Below are 22,035 nucleotides of genomic sequence, written 5' to 3'. Positions count from 1 at the left end.
GAGGATAAAAAAAAAAAAGAAACTCTGAGAACAGACAAGAATCATCAGCCAGCCAAAACAACGACGCCCTGACTTCCAACGCCGATAGAGACGATGAGAGGTTGATCGGAACCTGGGGTAATGAAAATCGAGGATCAAGAATGGTTTGATCAAGCAGGATAAAGAGCACGGAAATTGAAGGGTAGGGGACAAATAGAGCAGGGAAAGAGAGATGAACCCCGTCGCAATGAGCAAGGAGAAGAGAAAAGGTGTTAGCTTGCCGCAAGAGGATATAACGTTGCGTATTGATGATCGGCACAAGGGCGAAGATTCAAGGAATCAAAAGTATTGTGTGGAAATGGCCAAGCTGGGGATAGGAATGGATCATTGTTTCGACGAAAGCGGTACCGCGTAAAGAAGAGCTCGAGAGATTACAGTGAGACGTTAACCGAGTAAGCAGTGACCCTGTAGCTGGGAAAGCAGGCTTCCGAAACTCCATAACCTGTGGCACTCTTCGATAAAATCTGAATCGCGTAATATCTGTGTTGGGGCTGGCGTCAATGGGACAATACCGTCAATGAGAAGAAGCTTCTTCCAGAGTGGACCGACCTGAATCTCCTTGATGTACAGAAGTTTTGGATGGAAGATTCTACAGCAAGACGCATCTGGACTTCTTCTTCGGGGCGGGCTCCAGGGCCGCAACAATCGCCTGTGGTTGGAAATCCGAGTCAGCGTCCGATATGATTTATCCGATTGGTATCGCGGCCGATACGAACCTCATCAAAGACATCCTTAAGCTTGTACTGTGTCAAAGCGGAGCACTCGACGTATTTTACAGCACCCAGCTCCTTTGCCATACGGTCGCCATCTTCCTTGCGGATGGGTTGCATCTTCTGACGGGCGAGCTTCTCGCGAACGGCAGGGTCATCCCGAAGATCAGTTTGGGTACCGACAATCAAACAGGGCACACCGGGGCAGTGGTGGTGCACCTCGGGAAACCACTTCTCGCGGACGTTTTCGAACGAGGCAGGAGAGGTCACCGAGAAGCAGACGAGGAAGACATCTGTCTGAGGGTAGGAAAGGGGGCGGAGACGGTCATAATCCTCCTGACCGGCGGTATCGAACAGTCCCAAGGTATAAGGCTCATCACCGATCCTATAGCACGCGAATCCGAGTTAGTTGATGATAGCTCTTTTTGGGCGCAGAAAAATGACGAAATCGCTTCCCACAGAGTGCGAATCTCGACTATTGGGAGGCGTGTGCGAAGGATGAAAGGACGAGGTTGTATCGCAAGGGTCCATTGTCAACCACAAAATCGAGAGTTAGATGTCACTTACATGACAGTGACCGCATAGTTGTCAAAGACGGTGGGGACATATTCTGAGGGGAACTTGTTTGTTGTGTAAGAGATAAGAAGGCATGTCTTTCCCACGGCACCGTCACCAACGACGACACACCTGTAGGTAGTGAAAAGAACCTCGTTAGCATTTGACTGTCCACTCGAGATACTACCCAGAAAGGCCAAGGGGGCGGGGGGGAAAATAGAAGGAGGAAAAAGGAAGGGGAGGTTGCTAACGAAGACAGAAGTGATGAAACGGGGACGATTCAACGTACTTAATTGTAGCTACCACCATATTGCAAACCGAATATAGAAATGATTTCTGGAGAAAAAAGTGCTCCAGTTGATCCTCAGGCTCAAGAACGGCGCTGAGGAGCGAGGGTGCGTAAGAGTATTATAGATAGCGAGGAAATCGCGGTGAGGGTCGTCAAAAAGGAGACACAATGGAGATGGCAGAATCTAGATGGTGGTGAATGGGGACAAGAGGTAGTAGGTGGAGGGGAAGGTCAAGACAGAAAATGAGATGGAAATAATTATTTTGGAGATGGAGAACAGTAAAGTTGATGGGGAGAAGGACAGCCAGCAGATTGGGAGAGAGAGAGAGAGAGAGAGAGAGGAGTATGGTATGGTGGTGTGCGGTGAAAGGCTAGCAAAGGCAGTTCAGTCAGTGAGTATCCGTGAATGAAAGAGGACGGGAGTGGGCGGGCGGGAGAAGTGGAGGAAGAGGAGGGACAGAGCTCGGTCTAGCACTCTAACAGTACTCTAAGGGAGAGAGGACTCTTAGCTAGGTACGGAGCAACTTACAGGAACAGCAAGAGTCCCTAAGTACCCTTGAGCTACCTAGGTAAGAACTCAGATACAGTAGTCTACGGAGTGTACCTTAAAGCGGAAGCTGTATCTGTGTCTCAAGGCTGAGCAACTCTCTCTCTCACAATCAAAGTCTTTCGACTACTTTGATGATAACTGTTACTTTCAGTTGCCATCATCTACATCTGCAATTTTGTTGTAGCTTGTCATAACACAGAACCATCAAGCAAGGATGACAAGACTGATCTGATCGTGACGAAAAAGGAAAATTTACTCTCGTCATATTGGTTTGATCATCAGCAGGTGTCATCGGTCCGATAATCTGAAGCAGAAAGAACACGATTTGCGCTCCTATTGCCTATTCCTATTCCCCTTTTGAAGAGAACGCCATTCGATTGTGGCCCCATACTAAGCGTTGCATCTCTCCAACGAGGGGGAGGGGGAAGCAGCCGCGGTAGATTTGGATGGTGAGAAGTAGTCGCGCGGAGTCAACCCCACGCTCATGTTTTTGCGGTTTCTTTCCAAAAAAAAAAAAAAAAAAAAGGTTGTAGCAACACCAAGCAACAGCTATATAGCTAGGCCGTGTTCGATTGCTTGAGCCTCTAGGCAGTGCCACTGTAATGCGAGCCTCCGTGTTCTGACTGTGAAGACGATGGCCCGATTTGTACAAAGCAGATTTATGACCAAATCCAGGTGTCAATAACACGCCAGAATTCAAGTTACACTCTCTCGGCCAGTCAGATTTCGCAATCACCTCCATATTTGTCTGGACCGTTGCTCGTCCTTCGGTTCGACTATTTAGTAAAATTTAGGCTATGGATCGGGTCAAACTTGAGACGTGATCGTCGGAAAACAAATAACCACATGAAATGGAGCTCCACAGGCAGGAAAATAGGAAGCAGCAATGCTATGGTCACACTGCAACTCCTGTAACCGCCTCTGGAAAAAACCAACCTTGATCCTTTTAACTTCTATTTTCTGCTGCGACCATTCGAATGGAAGCCTGCTTCTGAAGGTGTGCGAGTGTGCAGAAATACCAACAAGTCATCGTCCATCCGCATCCAACTGGGCTGTTACACGACTCTGCCATTTAGCGCCTGGACTCGCCAGCAGCCAGTCTGAATTGACCATTTGGCTATCTACATTCACCAGAGCTCCACGCTGTAGGAGCTTATTATAACTGCTCACTCGTCCTCTCCTCTCCAGCTATTTGACTGGAGATTTCGAGCTTCGAGTCGACTGCCCTCGCCAGCATGTTGAGCGCCCTGACGAGGCTTTCAAAACACACTAACCATTCGAGACTGCTCTTATTGGCTTTCAACCAAGCTAGTATGAAGATATGAGTCTGTGATATTCACATCTAGCTCGTAGTGAGATTCATGTTTCTCACAAGATCTATCCTGCTGATGGCCCTGAATCATCCGTCCGTCAAAGAGGGTAAAGGCTTATACAAAAGCATCACAATTGATCTGAGCTTGAACTGTGATAAATACGAGCTGATAGGAAGTCCGGTGGATGAAAACCATAGGAGGACGCTCACTGAGCAAAGGCTAACTGCGAGAAGTGACCATGGTCAGTGATTTCTCATCTACAGCTAAGCACTGAACCAAGAATGACCAAATATGACACAGGACGCAATGTCCCTGCCAGAATATCCCCGATTACGGGAGTTCCGGAAACCATGTCCTCCCTCTCGGGGACTTCCGATATCATCATGCCCAAACGAGATCATCTCCGACACCTCCCTGTCGAGAGGAGTACATTAGACTTAGCCAGATTCCCCGTGAGGTGTCATTTACCGTGCATACAGCCACGTTTCAGACCTGCATAAGCCAATCCTAACCAACACAGGATAAGAATCGTTCTGTAACGTTGATTAGAAATGCAGTCGCTGGTGTTCCAGCGAATTATTGGGACTCCGAAACGGAATTTCGCTATATTGCCTGTTAACGTCCATCCACCATGCTTGGAATGCTCAGTACTCCTGGCCAGGAAACTGATGGGGCTAGTTAACAGTGCTTCTTTGTATGTACAAGGCTAGGAATTCAGAAGAAAAATCTGAAAGCAATACGAGCGCAACTACTCTGTGGCTCTTCCAAGACTCATCGAATGGGCGTTCTCTCAGTCGCATAATGTGATAGGCAACCACGATAGTTCAGTTGAACTATCCGATGGGAGTATCCTGATCGGATACGGTAAGGCTACATGGGCTGATCCATAAGCTTGTTGATCGCATGAGTTATGCGGTAATGCCAGCTTTCAGGAAGGAGACTGGGATCACACGGCCAAGCGACTTAGGCGAATGGCACCTGGTTACGAAAGCTGTTAATACATACAACGAAAAAAGCCTGGAGATAGATAATAGTCGTCTAATCATTATGTTCGTAACTGCGTCTATATAGATATCATGACAATCCTGCGCCTTCTTGTGAAATCTCGTTCTTGGGAAATTGCAGCCGAGGCGAAATCGGCTCTAACCAGAGCATATCAGGGGTTCTGCAATGTGATATGTACACCGTAATCCCTTACGTCGATAGAAATGCATAGTTGGTTGCTGACGGATGCGACTTTTTTTTTTGGGTCATTCAATGGTTAATTCCAGGCAATGATTTCGTTCACCTGTTGAAGTTCTTGCGTCGCATAAACTCGTAAAATTCATGGCACTGCCGCTAGATGCAGCATAGCTGTTGTAGATGTCTTCAAGGGGATCAAAGGCTTTTTCACGTTCGTTTGGCGTGCCTATTCGGTTCGATTTCCTCCTCTTCAGTGGGGACCGGTTCAACCAGAGGTTCTTCGCTCATCTAGTCGAGCAGTTAGCCTCGATCAAAAGTAAGAATAAAATCATTGAATCACCTTATCAAGTTTGTAATCTTCCATCGCCATGCTCAAGGGTATCAATGGTACTACGGCAATGAGAGCCAGAATCAACAGCTTTTTAAATGTCTCCTGGTATGCTTGGTTGATAGCGACCCTGACGGGTGATCCAAGAGGGTACGAGAGCGCCTTCGTTATCTTGCCGAAAATCGCATCTGCATCTCCCTTGTTCTCTTCGGGAAGGTAAAGTCGAAGCTTGCGTGGGATATTATGGGTCCAAACAGCCCCCGATAGTGCAGCGCCAACCGCGCCGCCCATCTCCATGGACGTCAGAAACATGGCCGTGGCCGCGGCAACTTCCTGGTGACTGGCAGAAGCTTGGACTCCCAATTGTACTGGAACATTGAGGAGCCCGCCACCAATGCCGACGACGACCTGAGTCACTAAGATTTGCGCTGGCGTACTTCCTTCACGGCGGGTTACCATCATCAGCACCATCCCGATGATATAGACCACGCAGCCAGCAATGACGAATACCCGATAGCGCCGGGTGTATTTGATCAATATCGAGACCGCAAAGGCAGCAATTGTCGAAGTGAAGGCAAATGTTTGAGTAACCCGGCCAGCGGTAGCGACGTCGTAACCTTGAACAACCTGGAGATAGGAATAAAAGTAGGGCTGAACAGAGAAATAAAACGCCACTGAGATGCGTCAGCAAAAGTTCGAAGGACGTCTCGCGGAAGAGAACAGTAAATACTCACTGAAATACCAAAATGCAAGGGTGCAGCCAGCAAGAGCAGTTCGCTGTTTAAGAAGATGCAAGGACAGAAGGGGCTTGGGAGCCAGTCTTTTGGAGCCTTCCCAGAATGGCAGCGCGATCAAACAGATTAAGCCGACTACGATCATCGCAACGATGCTGTCAGACTTCCAGCCATTCTTTGAGTTCGCAGCAAGAGTAAGAGGCACCAAGATCAACGTAACCGCCGCGGATAATAGGATCAAGCCGCCCATGTCCAAGTCATACCATGTACGGCGCAATACTGCAAAGAAGCCGCCGCGGTGCCTAGACTTCGACTTAATGAGGTTCAGCCTCCTTGCCTTACGTTGATTCAGCAGCAAGGAAAGTGCTAAGGGCAGGAAAGAGGCAGGCAGAATAATCGACCACATCCCGTAGCCCCAGCGCCACGAGGCGTGCTTCAGCACCGCATCCGCGATAGTCGGCCCGATCCAGACGGTCACAAGGAAAGGGAATTCAGGTAGAAGCGCCAAAAAGGCACGGTTCAGCAAATTACTGCTGTCAGCAATGAAAACTTGTTGAAGTATCTGGAGACCCGTGGAACCGGCGGAATAGAAGATTTGAGCAGACGCGTAAGTTTGCACGTTGGTGGAGGCGGCCATCTGAATATATCCAAGCACGTAGATGAGGATACTAACACAGAATGCTTCAAAGCGACCGAAGACATCCGCGACTTTCGCCATAGGAGGTTTGATGACAGCTGCGAGAAGTCAGCTGACCCTACACTGCAATATTATAGACCGGCAAGGTAATAGTACTTACCGTTGACCACATTCTGGACGACCAAAACAGTGGATATCAAGGAGTGCTTGCTAAAAGCACTCGTTGCATATGCTCCGAGTGACATGACGGTCTGGCCCTCTAGAGACGTGCAAAATGACATGAGAAAGATACTGCTAAGATGTCAGTATGATAAGACGCGCCGTGCATGTCCGATATGAACCGACCTGACATATGCTATGACCAGAGACCGCGCAGTCCAAGTCAAATTGATCGCTTCGATTTTTCTAACGCCTTCCTGCACCGAATCTTCCGAAATCGACGCTATGTCACTATTGAAACCGGCAGTGTCATACTGTTCCTGGAGAAACCGTTCTCCTTCATCATCGCTGTGCTGATCCATCTGGTCGATTGTGCCATAAGAGGGTCCTGTTCGGTGATCGAGAAGGGGCATTTCGCTTGGACCGAGATGTCAGAGAGAAACTTAGATGTATTGTTTCTGTACAAGCGATGTCCATTTATAGATGCCGACAAGACGTAGTCTCGAAGAGGAGCGCGAGCGTATAGACACCGAGCAGCGAAGCAGTGATCACACTGGATACGAGTGAGCTGAAGTTCGAGGATATTCGTGGTCCGAGCCAGTCGATGACCTGAATAGAAAAAGCAAAGTGCAGATAGTGGAAAAATCAGGGGTATCCCAGTAAAGGAAAAGAGAAAGAAGAAAACAATGAGGAACGTCCGTGATGCTCCGAGTCGGGAACCCAATTCATCAGTAGCAGATCTAACAAGAGCGGATACGGATGTAAGCCAGCCGCACAGGAAGACCCAGTAGTCGAGTCAGGAGGCCTGACAATCCTTTCGAACTATTATTTAATTCCAGCCGCGCAACACGATCTAGAGGCGCACTTATGCACGTCGACGTGGGTTGCAGCAAATATGAGATCCGCAAGAGCTTATGGGCTTGACGCCCGAGGCTCCAATAGGTGATATGGCCCCGCGAGGCACCAAGATATTGGAGGGCCTTGCCCTGCTTTGTACGATATGTTCTCTTGGTTCATGAACTGTCAAGTCCGTCATGGCCCCTTTAGGCGTGGTTATCGATAAGTGGTCAGGGCGCTTGCCCCTCGGCGTTCAGGTTGTGCGGCAATCGGAGAAAGGAGGAATCATCGAAATCTGGAATCGTGGTGGACCGTAGAAATTGTCAAATAATCATGACAAGAACTGAACAAGACGAAGATCGGATTACAAGTCGGACAAGCGTGGTGTGAGGATGTCAAGTGGGGGTGAAAGTCGGGTTGGACTTGGGTACTTGCGGGAATGCGGGAGAGTAGTCGAGTCACATTCCTAATCAGGTGGCAATCAAGGATCCCATCAGATATGATAAGATCATAAGATCACCCGCCGCAGCCGGTCACGACAGGATATCCCTCATGCTATCAATCAATCTACAATACCCCTGCAGAGCACAGTAAGTAATACTGTTTGGCCGCCTCTTGGGCTAATTACAGTATAGACACTTTGCAGATAATAAAGCTTAGGTAATTATCAAGTCATCACAATGTTTTGTAACTTTGAAGTCATCTAGGTTCTGAGTGCTGACCGCCAGCTGAGCGAAGAGATGAGCTATGCAAGTGGGGACTCCCGTGCGGGTTATCTCAGACAGCACAAGGTGTGAAAGTACTACGAACCCTTCCGAGAGTACTTAATGGAATCAACAAAATGCCTTTAGATCGGATGGCTTTCTTGGTCAGTTTATGGGGCGGTTTTAAGGATACAATCTGAAGAAGCACAAAAGCCATACCATACCATCATTTCTGCACAGCCACGGACCGTCAACAATACAAAGAAGGAGTACCGCATCACTCTGATACCTGAGTTTTCCCGTGACAATTTCTGACTAGTAGAGAAACAATGAGTGGGTCAACGAGCTTACGGTCCGTGTGGTGTCTGCAATCCTGGATTACTGCCTCAAACGGGTAATATTCTCAACTACTTCCACTAGTGTCGAATCCTCCTAGAGAGTTCTCAGAACTTCGACATTAGATATGACTGAGTCACTCTAAATGCCTTGGTTTTTACTTTGGTTTCGAGGCCGGTTGCGTACTGAGCGCCGACTTCTAAAACAGAACTTCTGAGGTCCATTCTTAAGCCGAGTTAGGTCCGAACATGTATAGTTACTGTAACTCGATAATAACCCCTCAATAAAATGCCAGCAGAGCATACCAAGCACTAGCAACTGCTTGATCAACCATCCGTTAGCGTTGTCTAGAGAGAGAAACATATAGGAGTCCAAGGTGTGGGCGTAACCGAGCCAGACTTGGACTCAATAGTAAGATTCTTGACACTTGTCATTCTGATTTCTACGTGCTATCCTCAGAGCCCTCTACCTCCGGGACAACGAAGGGATCCTGTAAGATTGAGGTCGCTGACATTGCTCGTCTATCCCATACACTCCACGTACACGTGTCATTCCATACATGTCATACTGAGTATCATTACTCGGCCAGATCAACAATCAGATGTCCAAAGTTGACCACCAAATCACCTCCCTCACTTGACGGCCTCGCAGCATAAACGCCAACCCAGCATTCGGCGCATTCTTGCTCCTCGAAAAACCATGTAACCTCACGGAGAGGAGACTTCTGGACACCCTCAACTAAGTAAATCCACAAGCTCTCGTCTGCTTCCCTGACGATTTCGATGGTTGCTGCTGCGCCGCCAGAAGGGATGGCAAGCAAGCTCCAGTCCGCCCAACGGTCTTTCGCGACAGTGCTCAGATGAGGTTTGCCGTGAGTGAGCTCAATGCCCGTTTTCACCCATTTTCTGGTTCCATCCGCGGCAGTCGAGACAAGGATGAGACCGCCTTGGTCGTATTTCTGCTGCCAATTGGCATGGACTGCGACTCGAGCCCTCTTGAATGACTTCAGGGGCGCACTGCGATAGAGGATGGGTGCATTGAAGCGTTCCGTTGAGGGCGGTTTCGACCAGATATCCGTAGAAGGACTCGCGTTTATCGTGAACTCGGGAGGCAAGGTGCCATTACCTGGAACCTTTTCCGAGGAGTTGGCAAATGTAAACCCAGCTTGAGTCATATTGCCCGTAGAATGCTGTATAGTTTATTTGAAGCTTGCGGTACACTTGGGAAAGGCCTTTCAGAGCAATGTGAACGCTGCAATCCGTTGGCAAAGAAAGAAGGATGAAAATGAATCAAGAATCTATAGGTCCAGGTACCGGAATTGTGGGCTATATAAAGGGTAAGAAACGGAGACCGGGAAAGAAGGGTCAGGTGAAGGTTCGCTGTCCGTATTCAAGCCGGATAAACTCCAGTTTTCGATGCCCTGTAAGCTGGTGTTCCTGCCCCCTCCCTGACGGTATGGCCACCGATGACGCTCATCCCGGGTGGGGTGGCACCTTTGGCACCTTCAGGTCGGAGAATTGAGCGGAGAAATCTGGGACTGCCATCCTCAAACCTTGGTAGCTGGCAACGTTTACGAGAAGACATCGGGAAATTTCGTCTTTCTCGGTTTGCCTCATGCCTCGACAGGTTGGCACCCAATATCAGTCGATACCGACTGGACGCGGCCACAGCCAAAGCGATGATCACTCAGCGATCTCCAGGCTCAGGCTTGGCGGAGGGTACTCTTGGCTGACATAATCAGACACTGGGAGAAAGTCATACCTTGAGCCGAGACGACGAGGAGAGTGGTATCTATTCTTGCGCATGCCCCATTGATGCTAGCGCAGCTGATAAAGAACATTCGAGGAATGTGTCGGCAAATCGCTTCCAGCAGCTGATGACGATTCTTCGTCATGTCTGCCCGTCTACTGCACCCGGATGAGTACGAGCTTGACACTCGATCTTCTGTCGACTCTCAGGGAACGTTCAACCTAGACGAGGCCGACTTCGAGTCACAAGCTCCCCCAGACCCAGACGGCTTCTCAACCGGTTCTCCTTCGTATCGCGGCTCTTCTCGTCAACTTCATCCGGCTACCGTCGCCTCAAATCTTCTCGACGCGTCCTATCCGCCTCATCGCGACCGAGTTGTTATCGACGTCTCCTTCTACGCCGCTCCTGCTTCTATATCCATGTCGTTACAGGGATTATATTAGCCCTCGTCGTATTGACTTCAATCTTTCGTCCATCCTACACTCGTCCGCCGTCGCATTACTCCGTTCTGCGCGATGCAGTCTCTCAATCGACTAGGTCGGGCAGAGGCAACATTCGCAACGAGAAGGTCTTCGTGGCTGCGAGCCTATATGACCGCGGCGGGGAATTAGCAGGCGGAGAATGGGGCAATCGCGTTCTTCAGCTCATTGACCTGCTGGGAGGAGATAATGTGTTCTTAAGTATATACGAGAATGATAGCGGGCCAGAGGGTAAAAGCGCATTGCAGGCTTTCAAGGAGCGGGTACCATGCAAGAGCTCCATCATTTTCGAAGAGCATCTGGATCTGGACAGCTTGCCCCGAGTTACGGTCCCCGGCGGACAGGAACGTATCAAGCGCATCGAGTATCTGGCAGAGGTTCGCAACCGAGCTCTGAAACCGCTGGACGATGATCCTCAGACGCGTTACGACAAGCTCCTGTACCTGAACGACGTCATTTTCGATCCGGTTGACGCTCTTCAGCTGTTGTTCTCCACCAATGCAGATCAAAACGGGGTTGCTCAATATCGGGCAGCTTGCGCAGTCGACTTCATCAACCCCTTCAAGTTCTATGACACGTACGCCACTCGTGACCTGCAGGGCTATGGAGTGGGTCTTCCTTTCTTTCCGTGGTTTTCAACGGCCGGACATGGTGATAGCCGAAAGGATGTGCTAGCTGGGAAGGATGCCGTGCGTGTACGCAGTTGTTGGGGAGGAATGGTTGCTTTTGATGCCAAATTCTTCCAGCATGGCACGGCAGGAAAGGGTTCGACTCACGCTCCGTCCCGTTTCCGCGCCTCTCATGACCTCTTTTGGGAAGCTTCCGAGTGCTGTTTAATCCATGCGGACATTCAGGAACCTCAGCTGCAACCAGATGAGATAGCCGACACCGGGATCTACTTGAACCCATTCGTGCGGGTCGCCTACGACCTCCGTAGTTGGTCCTGGCTTGGGACCACACGCCGATTTGAGAAGCTCTATTCCTTCATCCACAACATTGGGAATCACCTTGTGGGGTTGCCGTGGTACAACCCACGACGGGCAGAGGTGCCTGGTCAAACTGTTCAGGAAACAGTTTGGGTTGCAGATGCAAATGAAGTTAGTGGTGGTTCCTTCAAACAGGTCGATCGAATTGCTGGGAATGACGGCTATTGCGGACGGCGAGGGCTGCAAGTTATCGTCGAAAATCGCAAGCCGGGTCAGGAAGGTTATGAAAGCATTCCTGTACCGTCGACATGAATTCGACAGAGTCTTACCATTGGCGGTTCCATGTTGGTATCTTATCTTCTTGTCTAATATGAAAGCGATATACATAAAGAATCGACTGAAGCTCACAGAAACTCGATCTTTAAAATTTGTTTCCTCCCTGTCATGCTGTATACTCGTCTTCCAGATCTGTTATAACTTTGGAAACTATGTCCAAGCTTCAGCCCTGAGAAAAAAAGTGATATCCTTAGTGAATATTTAAGCTAACTGTTTGTCCTTGATAGTTTAGGCTTGACGCTCCCCACCAGCCTCCTTATGTTGTCAGTGAAGGCGGCTGGAATATCTCATCGTGCCTGTCACTGAGTGAAGTGAAACGCATACTTCCGTCGTCATGCCCTAATTCCAGATAGTGAGAAGCATGATTCCGGTGGCAAGTCATTGTCTTGTGCTAAGCAAGCATCTGAGAGCTATATAACAAGCATAAACCTCCCACCACCCTGTCCATGACTCTGCATCTAACCATCTACCACATCTTTCCGCTCCTACTTTTACAGTGACAGTGTGTGACTGAAGGCCTCTTCATCCTTCTAAGCTCTCTCTATGTTTTCCTGGCTAGCAAAAGCTTTTGATACCGCTCTCAGACTACCTGAGACCATGGATCTCAAGCAAGTCTCAGACATGATCATTGACGCTTTCGACAATGTCATGGGAAGGGACTCTCAGGGCCTGCAGGAAAGCAGACACGCACCTAAGAAAGAAGACAAAGCAAAGGAGTTGAAGTATTCTCAGCAGGTTGGTCCTCCTTCCGTCCATTTCTCTCTCCCTCTTAGTGTTCGTTTCAGCATTGTGTTCTGTGCACCTGATTACATCGGCGTCTTTGCACAAGCAGGCCATGCACATGTTGTGAGAGTGAAGCTAATTGCATTTTTCCAACACCAAACAGTCTTCCCAGGTTGCCCCCGTCAACAAAACCCCACGTACCTCTGGTGGACTTTCTTTTCCTTCCAACATCCGCCCCCTTAAACCTTGCCACTCATCTGGCGATTCTTCATACAATTCCTACACTCCGTCCAAGATGGCTGAACTCGCAAAGAAGTATCCCGTCGCTGACGTGGATGATGCTGCTGGCTTCATGGCCTTTGCTCGAGCTCTTAGAGAGAAGCAGGCTCGTGAGGCTGCCGCTGCCGCCAAAACTCAGGCTGATCAGGATACTTCTACTCAGCTGAATGGCTTTGCTAACGGTTCCAATGACTTTGGCGGACAGTCTCCTGTTGACACCAGTGGATCTGCTCCCGTGTCTGCTTCCAACAACGCGTGGCCCTCTGGTAAGTTGACTTCCACCACGCGGTTCAAACATTCAGACGGTCACAACTGACATCGATCTGTCTATGGAGAAGCCCCCCACTCGCGTAATGATGACGGCTTTGGTGACTTTGAAAACAACGCCGATAACAACAACGCGTCTCTGATGCCTGGCATCGTCGAAGACGCTGAAGCTCCCAAGGCCTCCGCTTCCGGTTTCCGCGGCGATGCGGCTGAGTTCATCCTGCAGGAAACTCCTGTTGCAGCTTCCGAGAATGCTGTCTCAGCTACTAAGCCTTCTGACAATGCTGTCGTTGAAGAGGATCGCGAGAATCTTACTACCTTCACGTCCTGGGGTACTCCTGTCGCGCGTGACAAGCCAGGTATGCAATCAATCTTCTTGTCTCCTTTGGGTGGTCTTGTGGACGCTAATATGACATCTTGCTAGCGGCTCAAGTTAGACGCGTCATTATCAAGGGACTTTCTTCCGCTTGGAGTACTCCCGCCAAAGTTCTGTCACTTATCCATGGTGGTATGGTCGAGAACATCCACATCACTCCTGCCGGCAACCAAGCCCATATCCTTTTCTGCGACCACGAGGCCTGCAAGGCTTTCTTTGACAAGTACTCCAATGGGATTGACATTGACAAGGAGAAGAGAAAGACCGTCTTCGTGGAGATGGGCAAAGAAGTCGATGTCATCAGCTCTCAGCTTTCTTTCAATCTCTCCATTGGCAGCACCCGTGTTGTCCGCGCCGTTGGTGTCAGCATGAACGTCAACATGGGCGAGCTTCTGAAGTTAGCCGGCACCAACAATCGCAAGGTGGAGAAGATCGTGGACTCCTGCGTCCCTGGAGAGGTAAGCTGGTGATCATCCCCAAGAGTGGCTTGCGTGCTAATGACGCCTCTAGCCACGCAACGTTGTCTTCCGTTTCTGCAGTATCGATGATGCTGTCAGATTCCGCGCAGCCATCCTTCGCGATGCTGATTGGGAACATTGCAACATCCAGCACGCAGCAGACCCGTATGTCTCCTTCTACCATGATATGATGTCGAAACTAATGGTGTCTTTACTTCTATTAGATGCGAGCTCGCTAGCGGATTCCATGCCGAGTGAAAAATGCAGACGACTTTGGCCGATACATCGTTCTTCGAGCATCGTGCTTCAATTTGGAGTCAGCAGAGTTCGACTGGATACGTGTACACAATATCAATAGTCAGAACTTAAAGCATACGGATTGATACGATGGATAGGGGTTTCGTTGTTGACAGAAATTATTATCATGTCTTAGCCAAAGGGTTAATAAAATGATATTCGAATGTACTGTCATTCCTTGACAACTTATTGCTTCGTTAATAGCTTGCGCTGTCATGCAGTTCATGGACTAATTTCAAGGGATAAGACAATCGTAGAAATTTCGCTCTCTTCTAGTGTACTGATCACATCATGGCATTATTGGCACTTTACCCTAGCCTTGCAGCTTTGGCCCTTGATAATCAAGGGCCTGAGCCATATCAACAACCATAAGCATATTGCAATTTACTTTCGGACATACGGAGTACTCTTCGCTGGCTCCTCTTGCCCCTACTTTCTGACAATACTTTTCTTTGACAATGTTCACTACTGTCCCTGAATCATTCCAGCGCAAACATTACAGAAAGCTCCAGGCCCAAGCCTCCTTCTCAAGTAAGGAACATGTATGCATACAAGCTGCTCCTCAACTCTCAGTCCAACTCCTGAGTCCTTACTGTGACGCTAACTGCTCTCTTCCTCTTAGTACTACGTCAACGTCAACGAAACGTCCTTCCTCCGCTCATCAAACCCCTTCACGACAGAGCCCACCGTTGGACTACTTCTCACCCGCTAGATTCCCTTCTTGGTCTACGGAAGTCCACATGAACTTCGCCTCAAATATGCACACGTTAGCAGGTAGACTGTCACACCTTACGCCTCTCCTGCGCGGGCTAGGCACCCTTTTCCCATGATAACCTCGAGGCTTGAGGATCTCACGTCGATACGCGAAGGACACGGAGTTGACTGGCACATACACTTCCCTTCTGTTCTATGCGACGGGTGATGCAATATCCTACATGCAGGACTCCCCCGGGGGTTGACGGGGTGAGTTCTCGGCAGGGCTAATGGTGCAAGTTGATCGGTCTGTTTAAGTATCCTACCTGATTGCTCACTTATGGTTGTGTTAAAAGGGCAGAATAGACCTATACACACCTCAGTATCCGAGCATGACGCAAAATTGAGGCTCGATTCGACGTGGCAACGAATACCTACCCTCTTCTAGAACCTCGACGACAAACGATACATTGTTGATGTAGCGTCTTACAATGGATAACTACCTCTTGATGGACAGCCACATCAGGACGCGGTTGATACTTCTATTTGGGGTTTGTTGGCAACAGCTCCTCTCTTGTCTCGAACCTCACCCAGTACGTCGATACTCGCAGTATGAGAATATCCCTATACGTTCCTGAAGCCTGGGTGCAAGGAATGTCGTTGGCAACGATGGGTAGATCCCAATACCTACGCTGCGATGGTCTGGGATTATCGAGGAGCCTTGCCGGGAATTTTGAGAAGACCTAGAACTCCCTGGCTGGATTTGATTCAAGCGCATATCCGCTGGAGAGGCTAGATGATTGACAATCCTTCTACGGCGTCAAATTACAGAGATAGATCCAGAAATATGCGTCTCCCATACTGATACAATGAGTAAGACTTTCTAAACTACAATTCGCGGCAGACTGGAAGTCCTTCTCTGAAGCATAAGCGATCGAAGGATATATATCGAAACTACAGCAACAGTATTCAAATCCACACTTTGTACCTCTTTAACCTGGCAGCCAATACTTCAATCCGAGATACATATTCAACAAGCTCATCTTCAACGCCCAGTGCGCACTGGTTTGAACTTTCTTTCCGCCGTCAAGCCTGAAGACTCTTTCCTGTTCCAACATAGGGCAAACTTTCTTTACGTGGGATGGACTCGAGACTGTATCATACGATACCGTACATCAGACACCGCCGCCACAACCGGGTTTCGTTTACGGAGTATGATTTCCGAAGGATTCGGGCTTAAACGGTCATCATAGCAGTGGCTCTGATCGCCTGTCAAGAGGCGCTTGGTTTGATATCTTACGTGCTGTCGGCCTGATTCTATCTCTGTTGGATGCGATTGCTACCTTAGGCTCCAAGAGAGGAAGAGTAGGATGAAGACACAAAGCTGCTAACAGCGCTTTACCCACGACTCGGCAGAAAGGCGGGGAATTCGTCGGGGATGGACTATGGACACAGTGGGACGTCCAGACTTAGTTATGAAAATCGCTGCGTCGGTGTAGATCATTGTTTCATAGGAAAAGATGTTACATTATTCTAGGCTCCAGAGTTAATATCACGATTCACGACGAGAGCTCAAGTCGAAACTGACGATCGATTCGATCATCGTGTCTATGAAACAAGGCGGGAAAATCTGTTGGCAATAACCAATAAGTATAAACTCGAGTCTTGCGTAGCCATTATTAGATTGAACAACTCCCCACGAGTGTGGAGCTGGATAACTCGGAACCTTCTTGAATGATATGAGACTCGAGTCTCAGTTGGCCCCGTAAAACTAACTACGAAGCCTCACGGAGACTTAATACCATGGCAGCTGGATAAGTTGCCGAGGGGGCCAGGATTGCCAAAGTTTCTATTGTGGATTAGGGCGGACATCGCCGAAGAAAGCATTAGAAAGTGGAACGAAACAGCTTCAAAAGGCTAACAAAGAAAGACGGCGATCCGGGTGGAGTATTGACTCTGAACACGAATTACTAATTTACTATAGCAGCAGCAGCAGAGAAGCAAGACCGAAGCTCATGGATCACAGGTGGAAATTTACAAAAACTCGATAGTGACACCATACTGCATTGCTTCAGCAAGATGGTCATAGTAGCGGTAAGCAATATAAGCATATCAGCAGGGATTGCAACAATTGCTCTGTATGATGATCTCCGCACGCAGGATCCTGAGCGTACAGCGTACATCGCGCGATGAACCATTCACGAGGGGACAACCGACATACCCAATATGGGCTACTTGGAAAAGTGACTCGCATCCGAAATCTCCTGTAAATCCGTGATTCGAGAGCGAACGGTCAAGGCTCAAGACTCTCGCGCTCCAGGTATGAAGGTCCAGAAGCTAGGCGACCGCGACATACCCAAAGGACGCATCGGACTCATCAAAATAGATTAATAATTGATTGCGTCCAGGCAAGTCGGGGACCACCGTTTGATGCCTGCATGGGCCGATACCACTCTACAGACCCGACAGTCTGGATGAGGGTGTGATAGTTGAGCGTTAGCAGCTTTTACGGACGAAACCTTGCGATTGAGCGGGCAGGACGGCCAGTATTTATGAGCACGAAGTGACGAAAGTAGTATCCTCGCGCATGAGTGGAGTATGGATCAGCAGGATAAGATCGAACCAGAAAATTTTATATCAGGTGTTTTTGATACTCCCAGAGTTGATTTCAGGCTTTTTAGAAATGGGCCAAGAAGTGAAAAACCTCAAGCCAACGCACCTAAGACAGCAGCAGAATCGCATCTCATCACATTGGCATGACTGTCGATCGAAACGGCGGTCCGTGAAGAGGTGGAGTGGGATGGTCTGCTAGCAAAGTTACTAGCGGATTACGCTCTTTTAACGAATTTTCGCTAAACCGGGAAAAGACAATAAACGTATTCTGGAATACATTGTTGGCTGTATGTTTGTAAGATCTGTGGCCCTGCCTGGATATAGATACCAGATAACCAGAGAGCTATCTCCAAAGCAGTAACGGCCTCTACTTCCGAATAGTAATTGAAGCTCGGAAGGTCCAAGCACAGACAATTTCATTTGATTAAGAGGCCAGAGTGCTGATTCAGATTGCCTACGCCGCAATGTATAAGCATCAGGCACCAGGACCACCAAGTGGCTAAATTTAATATCGTGGAGATTGTCCGTAGCCTGGTCTGGCTAGTTAATCAACACTACTTACCGGTGGCAAAGATCTGGAACAATCTTCTGTTTGACAGGACAGGGATGCTTTGTGACAGTGGCAGGGTCAGTACGCCTATCTCAACTCTCAAGGGAAGCCTCTAAATTGCGGCACAGTCGAGAAACATAGGTACAGAGTATCCCAACCAAGTAGGTTTCTGGACTCTGTTAGTTGGCCCCACGTGTTGGGTGCAGGGGTCAGAAACGACTTACCAGGCAGATAGTTCTTCCAGTCCTTTTCCCCCTCTTGAATTTCAATAATAATGAGACGGATTATAGTCTGGTCTAACAACCGACCCGAGTCCCCGACCCTCAGTTCAGAGCATTTACCGGAAGGAGGCAATGGAGGCCATATTTAGATGAAGAGCCTAGGAAGTTGGGACATTTGGAGCTTCACCACTCGTCAGCCAATCTGGTATGCTTAGATCAACTGGGAAACCGACAAATACGTCGAATATCGCGCAGACTTATGGAGACGGACGGCCTGAAGCGCTGAAGCGAAGCAAATCAGCCTGGAGGATTCGCTCCTTCTCCAACAACATGGTGAGAAGATCCGAAGAGTAGTTGGTCAAGCCAAGCTACATTCCAAGTCCTGCCACCTTCAGTGCGAAACACTAGCACTAGATCCTGAGTCCTGACAGACGGAATAATGACATGAGACTGCATTCTCCGTTTCGGGTCTGGTCAACTCAAGCGGCTTGACACAAGGCTGAATTCAATATGGTGGCTCAAAGTACGCTCACACTGCTCAAGCCTTGACCAGATGGACTTTGGATGACGTCCATTATCCCGTTTGGCGTTCGCATTAAAGTTCATCAGAACATCTTTGTCCCACATATTCAGGCTGTCCGGGAGAGAACCAAGGGTAGCCATCTCCGCCACAAGATGGCCATCCTCGGGGAGGAGAGGACCGGAAATATTCAAGAGAATCCGACGGTGACAAACGTCTTCTACTCCGTAGAGGAAGTAGACTCCTGGAAATTCCGTCACTTCTTCGACAGGAGGTGGAGGAATGACTGTGTCCTCCCGTACATGCCTTAGTGCAAATCGCAGCTCCATCAGTCCCGCATTTGGTTTTTGGAGGTAGGACAAAGTCTTCAAGTATGCCTTGAGAGCTGCTCCTCAGGAACATAGGTTAGGAATGAGCTTGAAAATGGAATGGACGTAGGGAGGCTCGCGCAAGGATATTGTACAGTCAACTGCAGAGACTCTATATCAGAGAATATTCATACTTCAAAGTGACAGGAGTAAGGTATCACTGGAATCTTCATTCTTCAAGGCGAACGGCACGAGCCTAACTCTATCTGTGTGGATAACTTTTCTCACCCCATCTAACTGGTTGCCTTTTCCAGCCTTTCTTGACCTCCTTACATCACCTCGTGAAAGACAGGGGCTATAAACATAGCAGAGGAATGTGGCATGCATGCTTCTTCTCTCTTCTCAATCGCCGGAACCTAGTACCGAAGATTCCTCTTCCCAGTGGAAGTACGTACTTAGGTACTCCATAGTTCAATAATCACAATCTACATAACATTCTGCAGTCTGCATTCTGCTGGGGCTCTGATAACTGACAAGTCTGCCGACGATCCATGATCCGTCAATAATGGTCGCGGAAGCGCTTCCGTAGTACACGGACAACGAACCTTCTTTGGTTCATGCTTTGTGGAACAAGTCCACATAGTAAGGACTACGGGGCAGGTCAATTGGTGTTCCAAATACTGCTCCGTAGATAGTCGCTGCTAGTTTGCCCCCCGAGCTCGCTAGTACCGTATCCATCTCCTTAGTCGGGGCCTATTGAACTCTGAAGGGGCCTCCCGTCGGTTCCGTGTCGGGAACCTGATCATAGCTCTTGAGGAGCACCTTTCGGTTAATTTGAGAAATAACGTACGGAGTGCAGTAAATTGCGTTCTCAAAAGCTAGTTCCAATCCGGATATCCAGAATTGCGAATGAAAGGGGTGATCCCGGTACGGGGCTTGCAGGCTGGTGCGCACAGAGCACACAGGGCGATGCTTGGCTGAAGCCGCCGCCCAGACTTAGCTTCTGGAATCCATCCCTGGATATGTCAGAATCAGATTAACAGAGCACGGAGCACGGAGTGGTAGTACAAAGGGCAAAAGTACTGGTAGTGCGAGTCAAGGCTCAAATCTCGGTCAAGGACTATCCAAATGTCTTATTACCGTGGTGCGCTCTGTGCTCTGCGTTGTGGTAGACGTTGATCAATTGAGCCACGTCGGACCGTTATGTAGCAATTTCAATATTGACTAAGCGTACATGCTTTGTACAGCTGTTTATGCTCATCCAACAAGATGCCAAGCTTAAGTAAGGGGCTTTGTGCAAGTGCTGGGCATGACCATCTGTCCAGCGCACGGAGCCATTGGAGGTCCGCAGTATCACGTATTTGATCCTTCTAGCAATGATGAGTTCTAAGCGTCGAAGCGAGTTTCTTCCTGAAGTGATATTGACCAAAAAGAGTAAATGCAGAGGTAAACCTCTAGACACTTGGGGTTCATACAGGTTCAAGGAGGCGACAAGTGATACCGGCATACACAGGCGATACTCCGACGAGTCCGACACTAGTCACATAAGAAGGGGAAATAGCTTGTTTACCGGCTAATACTACGCTCAGCATTCCTGGAATCTTCAAATCAGTCTATTCTCCTTCATATGCAGTATTAGGCAGTCAGTTCCTCTCCTTTGTACCAATCACATTCTTCAATAATGTACCTAGTTAGGTAGACAACACAAGTACCGTAATATATACTCTGTACTCCGTAGGTATACCTCCTCAAGCTGTTAGCGGAGACTAGCGGTGCTGGCGTACTGCACTAATACTACGGAAATCAGAATTAACGATCCTGTCTGTGCCAGGCTGCCAGCATTGGAGCCTCGAAGCGGACCTTAACATAGCTCCGACACCGTTCTTGTCAGCCTTGAGCCTCAGGGTGGATCACCTCTGTCTTCATGCCCTGACTCTTGAGCTCCTGGCTCAAGTCGGCCAGCCACTGCGGTCCAACCTGACGATGTCACTCTAATCTCGCTTCTTGTTCTGTTATCTCCGGATATGAGACTGTCTACAGTAGCACTCCGTGCCTAACTACTTATTCTCACGAATAACAGTCCCTAATTGGAGGAAAAATAGACCCTCGAGCCAATTGCATTTTAAAAGCTCTTAAAAAAAAAGTAATATGCATTGACACCAGTCAGTGCCAACCTCGCCTGACCTCCGTTTGTCTACTACTTACGTCAACACGCCGTCCTGCCCAGAATCATGATAGGCCTTGCTAAGACATTTAGCCTGAGCGAAGTCGAATCACATTCTGGAATAGGTAAATGAAGCCACGCGGACTTCCACGTCAATACTTCTCTCCCCTCACGTGACTGAGAACGTCTGCGGGTATGCGTGTGACAACCTTTAACGGAAAGGTTGGAGCTCGAGAGAACAGGGGACCCCTAGTCGGGGGGATCGATAACGTTGCTATGTCGTTTATCTAGTCGTAGTTGCAGTCACGGTTGAGCCACTTGTCTAGTTGACAATCCAGCTATTCCGTAAAGTCCGTGCTTGGCGAGACTCTGAGTTCTTGAGAACGGGACGGGATCGACCCTTAGACTTGTTTTGTAACTGATCTATCTCGTGTGAGTGTGGTGGATCAATCACAAAAAGCTCATGATCGACAGCAGATTGCGGCCATCCCGTCTTCTCTACCCATCAGCTTTAGCAAGGAGAAAAGGAAAATCTCCTCGGGACATTTCTCTCTTCACAGGCAAAAAAGGTTTGCTGTGCTGTGCTGTGAGACATTATGTGGTCAAGGCGTACATATTCACCAGGAGAGGCTGGAATACTAGGCTGGAGATGAGTTGTCTTTGGCTGCTTGAGTGTGATTAGAGTATCGATATCCAACAGGAT

The 22,035-nt window shown here is 48.8% G+C and overlaps 6 protein-coding genes across 6 annotated transcripts; 2 read left to right on the top strand and 4 right to left on the bottom strand.

Annotated features, from left to right (window-relative positions):
- Positions 1 to 628: 628 nt before the first annotated feature.
- Positions 629 to 1,613, bottom strand: cdc42 (Rho family GTPase CDC42; the record flags this gene model as incomplete). The annotated part of the gene is made up of 4 exons (XM_024824479.1): positions 629 to 688; positions 756 to 1,134; positions 1,317 to 1,436; positions 1,594 to 1,613. 4 exons carry the CDS (start codon positions 1,611 to 1,613, stop codon positions 629 to 631), a joined length of 579 nt encoding a protein of 192 aa, XP_024687097.1.
- Positions 1,614 to 4,845: 3,232 nt separating this feature from the next.
- mirC (siderochrome-iron transporter MirC) lies at positions 4,846 to 6,909 on the bottom strand (the record flags this gene model as incomplete). Its single annotated transcript, XM_024825398.1, has 5 exons — positions 4,846 to 4,926; positions 4,979 to 5,640; positions 5,701 to 6,435; positions 6,498 to 6,631; positions 6,683 to 6,909. The coding sequence occupies 5 exons, from the start codon at positions 6,907 to 6,909 to the stop codon at positions 4,846 to 4,848; spliced, it is 1,839 nt and encodes a 612-aa protein (XP_024687096.1).
- Positions 6,910 to 8,514: 1,605 nt separating this feature from the next.
- P174DRAFT_436921 (uncharacterized protein) lies at positions 8,515 to 10,023 on the bottom strand. Its single transcript, XM_024826153.1, has one exon. The coding sequence runs from the start codon at positions 9,545 to 9,547 to the stop codon at positions 8,951 to 8,953; it is 597 nt and encodes a 198-aa protein (XP_024687095.1). The 5' UTR covers positions 9,548 to 10,023; the 3' UTR covers positions 8,515 to 8,950.
- Positions 10,024 to 10,265: 242 nt separating this feature from the next.
- P174DRAFT_447119 (glycosyltransferase family 69 protein) lies at positions 10,266 to 11,839 on the top strand (the record flags this gene model as incomplete). Its single annotated transcript, XM_024828641.1, has 2 exons — positions 10,266 to 10,543; positions 10,660 to 11,839. The coding sequence occupies 2 exons, from the start codon at positions 10,266 to 10,268 to the stop codon at positions 11,837 to 11,839; spliced, it is 1,458 nt and encodes a 485-aa protein (XP_024687094.1).
- Positions 11,840 to 12,460: 621 nt separating this feature from the next.
- On the top strand, positions 12,461 to 14,224 carry P174DRAFT_362350 (uncharacterized protein; the record flags this gene model as incomplete). Its single annotated transcript, XM_024821855.1, has 6 exons — positions 12,461 to 12,598; positions 12,759 to 13,131; positions 13,201 to 13,491; positions 13,557 to 13,966; positions 14,019 to 14,131; positions 14,191 to 14,224. 6 exons carry the CDS (start codon positions 12,461 to 12,463, stop codon positions 14,222 to 14,224), a joined length of 1,359 nt encoding a protein of 452 aa, XP_024687093.1.
- A 4,590-nt stretch (positions 14,225 to 18,814) lies between these two features.
- P174DRAFT_416232 (uncharacterized protein) lies at positions 18,815 to 19,189 on the bottom strand (the record flags this gene model as incomplete). Its single annotated transcript, XM_024824478.1, has 1 exon — positions 18,815 to 19,189. The coding sequence occupies one exon, from the start codon at positions 19,187 to 19,189 to the stop codon at positions 18,815 to 18,817; it is 375 nt and encodes a 124-aa protein (XP_024687092.1).
- Positions 19,190 to 22,035: the final 2,846 nt, after the last annotated feature.

This window comes from Aspergillus novofumigatus, assembly GCF_002847465.1.
Source record: "Aspergillus novofumigatus IBT 16806 chromosome Unknown P174scaffold_1, whole genome shotgun sequence".
Lineage (NCBI taxonomy): Eukaryota > Fungi > Ascomycota > Eurotiomycetes > Eurotiales > Aspergillaceae > Aspergillus > Aspergillus novofumigatus.
This window is presented reverse-complemented; position numbering and strand designations above follow the sequence as displayed.